The sequence below is a fragment of the Symphalangus syndactylus genome, chromosome 7 (genome assembly GCF_028878055.3).
Source record: "Symphalangus syndactylus isolate Jambi chromosome 7, NHGRI_mSymSyn1-v2.1_pri, whole genome shotgun sequence".
NCBI classification, from domain to species: domain Eukaryota; kingdom Metazoa; phylum Chordata; class Mammalia; order Primates; family Hylobatidae; genus Symphalangus; species Symphalangus syndactylus.
The window spans coordinates 116,850,013-116,862,125 of NC_072429.2; the positions used below are offsets into that span (position 1 = coordinate 116,850,013).

Here is a 12,113-nt window from a genome sequence, read left to right on the forward strand (position 1 = left end):
GAGATAAGTTATTCCTGTGGCTTAGTTAGGAAGAGCTAAGTTTCCAAACTAAATGAACCTCTATTGTTGGTTAGAAAATAGCAGGAAGATGAGTTTAATAATACCACCACCCTGTAGAGCACATTAACGTTTACAAGGTGCAGTCTGACACACTCCACCTCATTTGATCTTCTTAACAACCCTATGAGAGCAGTATTATGATCCCCATTTCCAGATGTGGAAACTGAGGCTGAGAAGTTAAAAACCTAGTCCAGGAATTTTAGGGGATCAGCTACCGTTATGGTGCAGGGCCACAGGCTCTCCCTTCTAAAGGGCTTCACGGAAGACAAAAGGGTACACAAAAAGAGGCTGTGTATCCTCACAAATTTCTCCTTTTCTGCCTGTTTTTAAATCACTTAGAATAGTGCCTCCTTTACACTTAAAATCCCAGGCCTTACTTATGCCCAGAGGTCAAAGGAACCTGTCCAAATTTACCTCCTATGGTCCATGAAGTCAACAACCAAAGGGAAAACAGAAACAAATGCCTTGATAAACTGAATACAATTAGCTGCAAGAGTAACATCTACCTAGGTAAGGCCTGCAGATTCTGAAATCCCAGGCAAGGTTATGTGCACAGTGCTTGGAGAGAAGTCTAGGGATGTCTGCTCAGTAAGAGACCAGGGAGGATTTTGGCTGGAGAAAAACAAAACTTCAAAGAGACCAGAGCAGTGGAGCTTCAAAGGCCCCCTGGCAGGACCAATTAACACCTACAAATGTTTATCTAGGCAGTCATTTAATGATGGCTACTTCACTAAATGGGTGTTCACCTTAAAAACAGCTATAGTCCAGAAGGGGATTGGAGTGGGGAGTTAGAGAGGACAGGACAGGAAGTTCTATATTGTGTTTTGAGAGAGAGACCCTAGTCAAGAAGAAAACACTCAACAAGGTGAAACCCATTACAGACTATTTCTAATGAGGAAAAAAAACCAAGTTAAATATGTAAGAAGGCTGGGTGCCATAGCTCACGCCTGTAATCCCAGTACTTTGGGAGGCCAAGGCGGGTAGATCACCTCAGATTAAGAATTCAAGACCAGCCTGGCCAACACAGCAAAACCCCATCTTTACTAAAAATACAAAAACTAGCCGGGCGTGGTGGTGGGTGCCTGTAATCCCATCTACTCAGGAGGCTGAGGCAGGAGAATCCCTTGAACCCAGGAAGCGAAGGTTGCAGTAAGCCGAGATCGCACCACTGTACTCCAGCCTGGGTGACAGAGCAAGACTCTGTCTCAAAATAATAATAAATAAATAAACTATATGTAAGAAAATGTAAATGGTTACGCAAACTCTGGTCCAGCCACGGGTTAGAAAAAAAAAATCACACCTTAAAAATCCTATTTTCCAAACAATTTACTAGAACAGAAAAATGCCCTTGAATAATGTTAGGAAAAAAAAATAACATCCAAAAATACATTTAAAGTCTGACTTCAACTTTACAAAACGGACAGACTAGAATGGTAAGGTGAATGGGTAGGAGTTTGTTTTGTTTGCCAAAGTAGCCCCAGCTCCAATACATATGTGTCTGGCACAAACAAGACACTTAAGAAAAATATGTTGAATTCATTATTTACTCACCATTAATTAAATAATAATTAACCTATCTATCCAGGGTACTTGGATATGCAGAGACAGAGCCATATAAACATATAGGTGTATATATGTGCTAGAATAGAATGACTACATCAAAGTTTACCAATAGTGGCTAACACTTGTAATAAAATTAGGAAAGAAATTTAATTACGTATTCCAATCTTCTGTATTTTCCCAATCTTCCACAAAGGCTATGCATACTCTTTCTTTCTTTCCTTCTCTCTCTCTCTCTCTGTCTCTCTCTCCCTCCCTCCCTCTCTCTCTTTCTCTTTCTCTCTTTCTTTCTTTCTTTGACAGACAAGGTTGGCCAGGCTCGGTGGCTCATGCCTGTAATCTCAGCACTTTGGGAGGCCGAGGTGGGCGGATCACCTAAGGTCAGGAGTTCGAGACCAGCCTGACCACATGGAGAAACCCCGTCTCTACTAAAAATACAAAATTAGCCGGGTGTGGTGGCACATGCCTGTAATCCCAGCTACTCGGGAGGCTGAGGCAGGAGAATCGCTTGAACCCGGGAGGAGGAGGTTGCAGTGAGCCGAGATTGCACTATTGCACTCCAGCCTGGGCAACAAGAGGGAAACTCTGTCTCAAAAAAAAAAGAAAGATAAGGTCTTGCTCTATTGTCCAGGGTGGAGTGCAGTGGTGCCATCATCGGTCACTGCAGCCTCAATGTCCCAGACTCAAGCAATCCTCCCACCTCAGTCTCCCAAGTAGCTGGGACTACAGGTGTGCACCACCATGCCCAGCTAATTTTTTGATGTTTAGTAAAGATAAGATCTCACTGTGTTACCCAGGCTAGTATGATCTAGAACTCCTGGGCTCAAGCAATCCTCCCGCCTTAGCCTTCCAAAGTGCTGGGATTACAGACATGAGCCACTGTGCTCAGCCTGTGTATAACATTTATAATTTTTTAAGCACTGTTTTTCTTTTAAAGAGCCTTAGGTCCTGGAGGCATTGCGTGTGCTATGTTCCAGAAACAGAATATTCCCGTAGGCCTTTCATTTCTATTCTATTGGATCACAATGTCTACCTGGGGCAGCAGTTACTCTGATCCCCATCCACCTGCAGTGACATCTCCAGGGTTCACTTTCACTTACAATCACAGAGGGACACCCTGCAGGATGCTATCAGTAGGGGAAAGGTCACACAGACAGATTGCTAATCAGCTTCCTCACTTTTCTTAGAAGAACCCTAGAAGAGAATTACAAGAAGAATCCACACAGAAACAATTCCAATGCCCCTTGAACAGAAGAGTTCAGGGAGTTCAGTGCTTAAATATCAGGTTTAGGGGCCATCTTTATGACATCTCTGAGCCAAACTTTTTCCTCGGGAAACATGTTCATAAAGTAAAGCAATGGAAAAAGATCTATATACAAACACCTGACTCACGCTTCACTTGTTAAAAGTTAATATGTAACAGGTAGAAACTCTGATTCTTTAAGGTGGTAACATTTTGTAGAAGAGAATGGACTTTGGAATCTAAGTACCCAGGTAGGAACCCTGCCGTTTACTCACTAGATGTGACACTGAGCTTGTTACTTTACTCTCTCAGGGGCCTACATTCTAATCTGTAAAATGGGGATATAACCTAACTCACGCTGTTGTTGAAACATTATATGAACTAATAAAAGTAAATTCAAATAACAGGTACTCAGCAAATCTTCTAGTTTGGAGGGAATCCTGTTTCTTACAGGAACCTGGTCAAGGTGGAAGAGCTTTTAAATAACAACAATTATAGGTTGAATATCTGTTATCTGAAATGAATGTTAGTTATCCCTTATCTAAAGAAAGTTAATTCCGTACAACCTGAAGCATGTACATGTTCCACGCAGTGGGCTGGCACAGCTGTTCTGATGACATGGCCACTGCATACGACATTCACATTATCACCTCGAGAGAAAAAAATCACACTATTTTCTTCTTCCAGAGTATGAAGGAAGCACTAGGTAATTATTACATGGCAATAGCTACTTCTCAAACACCTTGTTCAGAAAATACCTTGTTTCAAATACACAATTTAGGCTGAGAAGGACTTGGCCTAAAATGCTTGAAATGCTTGAGACCAAAAGTGTTTCAAATTTTGGATTTTTTTAGATTTTGAGATATCTGCATTGTATACTTAGAGTTGGACATCCCTAATTCAAAAATCCGAAATCCAAAATGCTCATGTCAGTGGTCAAAAGTTTCAGATTTTGGAGCATTTTGGACCTTTGGATTAGGGAAGCTCAATCTGTAGTTATTAACCTCATGGAAACATAAGCTCCTGCGTTCATGTTTGAACATGAAACATGTCCAGGAGCCTGCAGAAGCCAATGACCACTTTGTCTCACCTGGTTCATTCTGAATACACAGTGCTGCAAAGCGAATGCAGTGAGATAGCAATGAATGTTCTTTTCTCGGTGAAAAGAACAGAGAACTCAGGCCAGAAAACCTGGGTTTTAGCCTCAATTCAGCCACTTACAGGTTGCGTAGCCTCAGGCAAGTCACCTTACCACTGTTTACCTCCGTTTACACACCAGCAACATAGCCTGAGAAGACACCTTCAAGACGGTTGTGAGCAAAGCAGCCAGGCCCTACCAAGCACAACTTCTGCTGTGACACTGGCATATTAAAGGTCATTATTGGCAGGAGTTTCTAGCACTGCGTTCTGGGAAGGCAGATCCTCAAGACTTCTGACAGAAAAAACTAACACTACCTGCAGGTGTAGCATCTCCCCTTTTGCCATCCAAAGCTGCTGTCACAGTCAGGGGGACCAAAGGTGGCCTCCAATCAGCAGGACTTGCCCAAACCTTAGTAGTAAGCCATTATTCGTAGAGTAAAATCCTGCAGGCCCCTAGCTTAGATCACAGACTCCACTGGAAACCCTCATTTGCTAGGCTGAATCCAGTAATAATCCAAATGTCCCTGAAAGTAGCAAATAACACCCCAGCCTTTACTCAGGGATTCCTTGTGATTGAGGTTCTCAGGTGCTCTCCAGAAAGCAGTTTAGAAAGAGGCAAGAAAGGAAGGAGAGAATCAGAATCTCAGTGTCAGAAGACAAACTTGCCAACTTCATAATTTTCCATAGGGCTGGCCCTACCTTATTTTTTAACTGTGCTAATTGGGTTTATTTTAGAAATGCTTTTGTGCTATTGTACAACTGAGGGGAGAAAGGCGCCAATATTTTACATTGAAAACCCGAGAATCGCAATTCCCACCTTTCATTTTGGAGAAGGAAAACATTTATCTAAGGTTCGCTGCTGGATCATGAACTTGCTCAAGGTGTCTGTTAATACAGTTTGGGATAATGAGGAAAAAAAGAAAAAAGCATTTAGCATTTTTACTTGCCTTGCACATATTTTCTTTTTGCTGTAAGTGCATGCAATTCAACTTACTGTTCAGTCAATGCATGGTCTATTCCCTAAACCCCTTAGGGCCAAATTGAAATGTTCAAAAAACTCCTACTTAGACTAAACAGCTCCACAGACCTACCCAACTAAACAAACAGGCAAAATGTAAACTCCCAGAGCAAGAGTTTGTACGTCTGAGGATGCCCTCAGTGGGAGGTGTGTGTCAGCCCCTGAAACCATATAACAAATTGTGTACATGCTTTTATTTATTTACTTATCATTTATTTTTGCAAAGGTTGTCCTCCCAGTTTTCATCAGATTACTGAAGAATTCTAAGAGAAATCCCATAACAAACACCATTAATAAGGATCTCCTCATGGCTGGTGAATTTTCAACGGTGCCTGAGAATAGAAATGAAAGACTGCAGATCAAGGCAGAATTCAGGGGGCCTGCATTCTAGTGCTACCCTTGTCACCAGTTTTCTTGCCTTAAGCAAATCCCTGAAACATTCTGTCCCTCAGTTTCTACATCTGTAAAAATCAGGATGTTGGAAGCTGAATGATCACTTACCTCCAAGACCCTTGAAGATACCAGGATGGTGAGGTACAGTGTTAGCAAACACAGAAAAAGGGAAATATCAAAAAGAATTGCACACAATCTTGCCTGTTCCCAGAAAAGCTTTAAATATTCACCCTTGCTTTCCTTGGAGGGGGTCAAAGATAGAAGCCACCTCTCCTTTCCCTCTCTTTCCTCTATTTCAAATAGCTGAATCTAAAGTTTCACAATAATGCCCTTTGTAGGGATATGAACTATGAAGTTCATGCAAAAATACAATAATTCTATAAGGATGCATAAGCAGCTGAAAGAACATAAAATACAAAGAATTTCTCTAAAGCATCATTACAACTCATCTAATTACTGCAATGACTTATTTTAGCTGGCATTATCCACATGTGTTAAAATATAGAACTGATAAAAAATAATTACAGCTATCATAAAAATTGATATTTTAATATAATCCTTAACATCTGGGTCAAAAAATGACAAAAGAAATTTATTTTCTCTCTATTACAGGAGAAAAGTATTTTCTTTCATTCCTTGTAGCTCTTCTATACCTTTGTAATCAACGTCTAATTTTCACAAAGGCACAGGTGAGACAGAAGTCACTGCTCTTTTAGCACTAAATTCTTTATCGACACATAATACTCTATTTCACCAAAAGCAACCTTTTTTTAGTTGAAACATTTGTATGTACTCTATATTTGTATATACTCTAACTTGACCATAATACCATAAATTTTCAATCTAGTCATCAGACCCCATAAAGTTTACTCCAAAGGAAACTTACAGGTGATTGCTTGAGGGAGCAAATTAAATTGAAGCTTTTTTTTCCATGGACACTTGCTAATAAGCTAGATGAAAATTGATTGTGTTTTTACAAGCCATTACCAAATGAGTGCTTACAGCACCCCTGAAGGAGTCTGAAACCCACTCTGCAAAACCCAAACTAATGCTAAAGGTGACTAATCAAAAGTCACACCATGAGTCAGTATGAGAAGCCAAACTTAGACAGATCACATCTACAGACCTAACTTCAATATCGCCTCCACCTAAAGCGCTAGAGAGATTGGCATATCTTGACTTGAGGAGTTCTGCGTCTCACATATCTAAGGCTATCTTCCAGAAAGCATCAATATAAGTAGCACAGTAGTTGCTCTTATGCCAGAGCACAACATACGTTGCTTGCTCTGCTAGCGTATCTCCAAATTTAAGAGTTCTTGCCTCATCTTCATGTGTTCCAAAACCAATAATAAAAGGCAATAAAGTTTGTAAGCACCATTTCTCAAAGACAAATAATTCTGCTAACCCACTCAGAGGAATGAGTCAAAACTCCAGGTGTACCAGGCAAGTGAATGTGAACCTTTTGCAGCGCCATCCCGGGCTATCATGCAAGTTTAGGGCTGGAAGGTATGCCAAAGGGGAACATAAGGAAAATCCAGAAGTGTCCCTGCTAAAGAGATCCCTGCTTGGGAGAAAGAGCAAACTTGCTTTTCTACTAAATGCCACTTTTCTGATCAGACCCAATCCTGAGGTCCTGACCCTTTGTGGTCTTTAAACATAAACCAAAGTGTGGGTGTCACATTTCTTGGCCCGATCACAGGGTCAAAAATTAGTTAAATTTAGTAAAAATTAAAGTTTTAAAGAAACCAACCCCTCCCTTCATTGCTGATCTCTAGAAAATGCTTCCATTCCGCAGAAAACGTAGAAATGTAATATTTCTTTTGGGAATAAAAGGGTAAGAAAGGTATTATTCACTTGGATTAAGGGTATTTTCCAATATATATAATTCAAATTTCCTAAGCTGAAATCTCAGCTTTAGCCCTTTTAGAAGGATGAAGAACAGAATCCTTCCACAGAATTCTGTGAGACTGCTTTAGAAGACACTGAAAGGTTAGACTTCATCTCGAGTTACTCCACCGTAAGCCAGACAAAGAAATTCCTGAAAGGCTATAAGCATTTTTTTCTTACAGGCACCCACAGGAATAGGTCAATGTAAATGTCGTATAAACAAAGCAGTTCATTACTAACCATAGTTTAAATGTCTTTTATGAGAAAACTGTAATCCATTGCAACTGCACATTCACACATAACTGCCCCTGGATGAGAGGAAAATATGGATTCATAATTGATCTTAGTCTCCGGCTTTTCTTATGCCTGAAAAGCAAAAGGTATTGGGGGTTGAAAAGCTGAATCTGAGTGCTTGATACTTTCTCCTTCACTCTCTATGATCAAGTCTTGGAGGACTTTAATTTCCCTTCCAATCACTCCTATAGAGGCCCTAGTGTCTGAAAAAATGCACAGACAACAATCAAACCTTTCATTTCAAGGCCAGTTTCCCACCATACCCCTTCCTGTTCCAATCAGGTTTGCGAAGCATTTCCCCTATTCTGCATTTCATGAATCAATTGCAAAATCTGCCAACCTCTGCCAGTTCCTCTTGTACTCAGCTGAGAGGTTCCCCTTCCTTCCCTGGGTAGCACAAGGCTGCTCTGGTTTTTAACTGGCGTAACGTGGAAATGCACTGTAGGAACTCACTCACAGCCAGATATAAGTGAGAGTCTGGGCGGCAACCCCACCTACTAGGAAACTGGTCCACTAAGCTCAGGATAAAGCAGATTTGTGGAATTTAGCTTTGACTCCAAATCCCGTGTCAGTTACTGTCATGGGGAAGGAAAAAGGAAGAGTGAAAAGGTCTACAAAGTAACCAATTCAGTTACTTAGCAACTGGACAAAACTTGCCTCACTACAGAGGGTAAGGAGGCATCTCACACCCATTCAAAGAGTAACAGTCTACAATTTATATGCAAATAGATAAAGACAAAAGGGAACGGGAAATCTAAATTAGCAACTGGAGTTTAGACAGTGGGACTGAGGCCCACATTTAAAAAAAAAAAAAGTTTATCCTAGGAAAGAGACAGGACACATACAGAAATGAATGAATTAATAAATGAATGTATGAATGCATGCATGCATGCATGCAAAGCCACAGGCCCAACAAGTTTACAGTCTCCCTTCATAAAAGTCAATGCCATGGGGGAGAGAGGAAAGGGCCACACAAAGTTCGATGAAATTTAAACATTTCCACGGCTAACATGAATTACAGGCTTACAGAAAATGTGAAGTTGGGAAAACTGGGAAAGTAGGTACCCCCGCTCATGAGAAAAGCAAACAAAAGCATCACTCCTGGTGGAAGGTCTCTGGACTTTGGGTAGATCATAGCCTCTCCGGGTCTCTAGACACCCTCAGAAACACCCTCCAGTACCCATGCCTGAAGTGCAGTTATTAAACTTGGATCTAACCCCGGCTCTTAACAGGAGACACGCCGCCCTGCAGGTTTCCTAAGCAAGAGGGAGATTCTGTCACCTACTTGGCTCGGGAAGGTGCTCCAGGCTTTTCAGTTTGCCCGAGGAGCTCCAACTCTCTGTCCCTGGTCTCTAGCTGCACACCTGAACCGGATTTGCTCAGTTTCAGGCTCAAAGGGGGAAGAGGACTGAGGGCTCATCCGCCCTCACCCCATCCCCCAACTTCACACCTGGACCAAGGCCGGCAGGGCCCAATGCTGACTCCCAAAGACACGCCAGCCCAGCACTTACTTCTCATACTCGGTGTTGTCTCTGTCACAGCGAGAATCCTTGTGCTTTTGCCAGTCTTTGCCATGCTTGCAGGTGGTGAGGAGCACAACGTCCTCCCCGTTATGGACGTGATATAAGGCATTCCTGGTGTCTGATCCTATCCCTGTCAGGTACCTCTTCCCCTTGAATACCAGCATGTACTTCCTGAGAGGAGGGATGGTGTTGAACTTCAAAAACCCCCTCTCCCCTCCTGTCCTGGGATGATCCTTAGAAAAGAGGGGAATAGAAACATCAAAGTTGGGTCGGAAGTTTTCAGTACTGATGCTGGCTTTGGCCAGCATCGCCTGGCCGATGTCAAACCCCACGTCCTCGGTGTAGTCAGGCCAAGTGCCGGAATATAAATTAAAAATTAAATGATTCCTACCATTGTTCCACAAGTGAAGACTCTGCACTTTGGATCTCAAATTGTGCACATACTGAGGTGACAACTGGTCTCTGTCTAAAGTATCCAGACTCAGGACAAAGAGGCACGCCTGGCTGGGGTCCGAGGTGTAGAACCTGGAGCCCTCGATGGCCGCTAGAATGTTTTGGTAACTTTCGGCGATTTTCTCCCCTTTTTGCTGCGGGTATACGTAGACTTTGAAGCCGTTTTTCTTGCAAAGGGTGAAATCGAAGCAGGACTCCATGCGGCACTTCTTGCCTTTGTAGATGCTCGAGTTGGCATCTCGCTTCTGCCGGGGGGAAATGTGCACGCTGGAATCCTCGTTTTCCAATTGATCCCAAGGAACGAAGGGGCGCAGAGCGTCCGGGAAGCGGGGCCAGAAATGATCCGGACTGGGGTGGTGCAAGCCATTCCGACCGCTGTGCTCTTCTCTCCGGCTGTGGCTCCTCGATGCCCTAAACTGCAAGCCTCCGAAATAAAACAAAAGGGCGAGACAAGAGCCAGCTGAGAGCAGGATGAAATAGCGTTTTTTGGCCTGCATGTGTCCTGCCTGGGTCAAGAGGATTGTAAATAAACACAAGAATCACCCAAGTTTCCCAATCAACACTTTCAGCTCCAGTCCGCCATCTTCCCGCCTGTAAAGACTTCAAACTCTCCGCTCCCACCTTCTCTGGATGCCTTTCCCCAAGCCGTGGACTGATCCAGCGCATGTGGGCGATTTCTTTAACTTTCTCCCCTTCGGTCTTTCATCTTTGGGTTGCACAATGCACGGGAGAGAGCGGGGCTGAATATCTCGCACCCAGGGCGGGCGAGCAGCGGACTGTAATTTTCTTGCATGCAACAAGACGGAGGAAAAGAAAGAGAGAGGGGATTAAAAAAAAAAGCTCCTGATACCCAATCAATGGCAAGACGAAGTGATTGCCTTGCCTCTCGGATTCCTCTCGGCAGCGTGGAAAATGAGCCCCGGGAAGGCAACTTCAACTCATCCACCACTCTCCGTGCAGAGCACTCCGGTTCCAACAAGTCAGCCGATCCCGGGTTCAGCCGGCTAGTGCATCTTGCAGCTGGGGCGCCGTAACCTCACAAATCCCTGCATCTCTCTTTATTCCCTTCTGCAGCGGCTCCAAGACTCCGGCGGTGTTTACTCCTGCGCTCGCGGGGCCGGCCCCCGGGACGCGCGGCGGCCCGGCTGGAGGCGGCGGCGGCGGCGGCGCTGGGTGGCGGCGCGTCCTCCCCGCGGGCAGTGCCGGCCCCGAGCGGCGCTTCGCAGGCCCCCGCGCGATCGCTGTCGACCGCCGCGTTCGGTCGCCGAATGTTACCCGGTTCTGAATGTTACACTTACACATTCCATTCCCGACACGACAGCGCTGACCTCATCCATCCACGCAGCCCGCGCTGCCATTGGCCGAGCGTCACGTCCGGGGGGGGCGGTGCTTCCGCTGCGCCCATTCATAACCCCCGGCCGCGGGCCGAGGCGCCGGCGCGGCGTTGGGGGCGCGGGGGGGCGCGGGGAGCCGGGGTTCCCGGGTTGCGTGCTGCCGGCGGGCTGCCAGGCAGGTGGAGCGCGGGACGGCCCGGTGTGAGCCCCGCGGCCCCTCGGCGCGCCCAGGCCCGGATCTCGGCCTGCGCCGTTCCGGGGACCAGAGGCGCCTGCGGAAACGCGGCGGCCGGGGAAGGAGGCACCGGCAGGGGCCCCGTGCCGCGCTGCCCCGGGCGCTCTGGAGAATCCGGTCTCCCGGGCTGCCTGCCGGAACGCCTAGAGAAAGATGCTTTGAAGGAGGGAAGCAGGGAGGAAAGGAAGACTTCATAGAAAGCGACCGCCGATCCGAAAGCTGCCTCTCCCAGCCCTCCTTCACTCTCCGAGACCCAGTATTTCAGTTTTCTGCTAAGCATTAAAACAATCTCCCCTTACTCCTCCCCTACATAGCACATGTTTTTTAAACCAAGGAAACACCCCAATGCCCAACAATAAAGAGGAATTATTACAATCAAGAGGAATTGTTGCAATTCTTCATGCCTGCCTCTGTGCTCAGAGTATAAGACAGCTATCCTAAATCTTCATTATCTACTTTGGCAGCCTTGCCTGAACTCCCTCTGTCTATTATGAAGAAAGCTTCCAAGAGATCCAATCACAGAGAAAAAAGAAATTTTCTAATGGCTGCAGGGAAACCAGTTAGTTTAAGCTTGCCCCAGTCCTCAAAGTGATGTTATTCTCTTGGTAGTGGTGGTGGTGGCGGTGGTGGTGGTGGTGGTGGCGGTGGTGGTGGTGGTGGTTTTAAAGATATCTCTTAAGGACATATGACTGGTAGAATTGCCAACTGTCCCAGCTATAGAAGGAAAACTTGTATCAGGAAAACGACCTTATTTACAATTAGTGCCAAATAGTTGGTCCTTCCCTCATTGACCTCCCACTCCTTGGCCCAAGCTCCTGCCACCCCCAATGGAAGAACTTCATTGGATAACTCAGGTAACCGAGGAGTAGTCCCGCTAAAGATCCTCCAGGTCCACAAAGATGTGCTAGGCTCCCACACAGTATCTCTGGTCAAAGTCAAATTCCCTGGCCTCAGATCCTGAACATTGCTTTAC

The 12,113-nt window shown here is 45.0% G+C and overlaps 1 protein-coding gene across 1 annotated transcript in view; it reads right to left on the minus strand.

The window, feature by feature from the left end:
- Positions 1-10,845, minus strand: part of EXT1 (exostosin glycosyltransferase 1) — a 317,734-nt gene extending 306,889 nt beyond the window's left edge. The window contains exon 1 of the mRNA XM_055287108.2: positions 9,107-10,845. Coding sequence (XP_055143083.1) covers positions 9,107-10,068 — 962 coding nt within the window. The 5' untranslated portion in view covers positions 10,069-10,845. The remainder of the gene's footprint in view (positions 1-9,106) is intronic.
- Between the last annotated feature and the right edge of the window lie 1,268 nt (positions 10,846-12,113).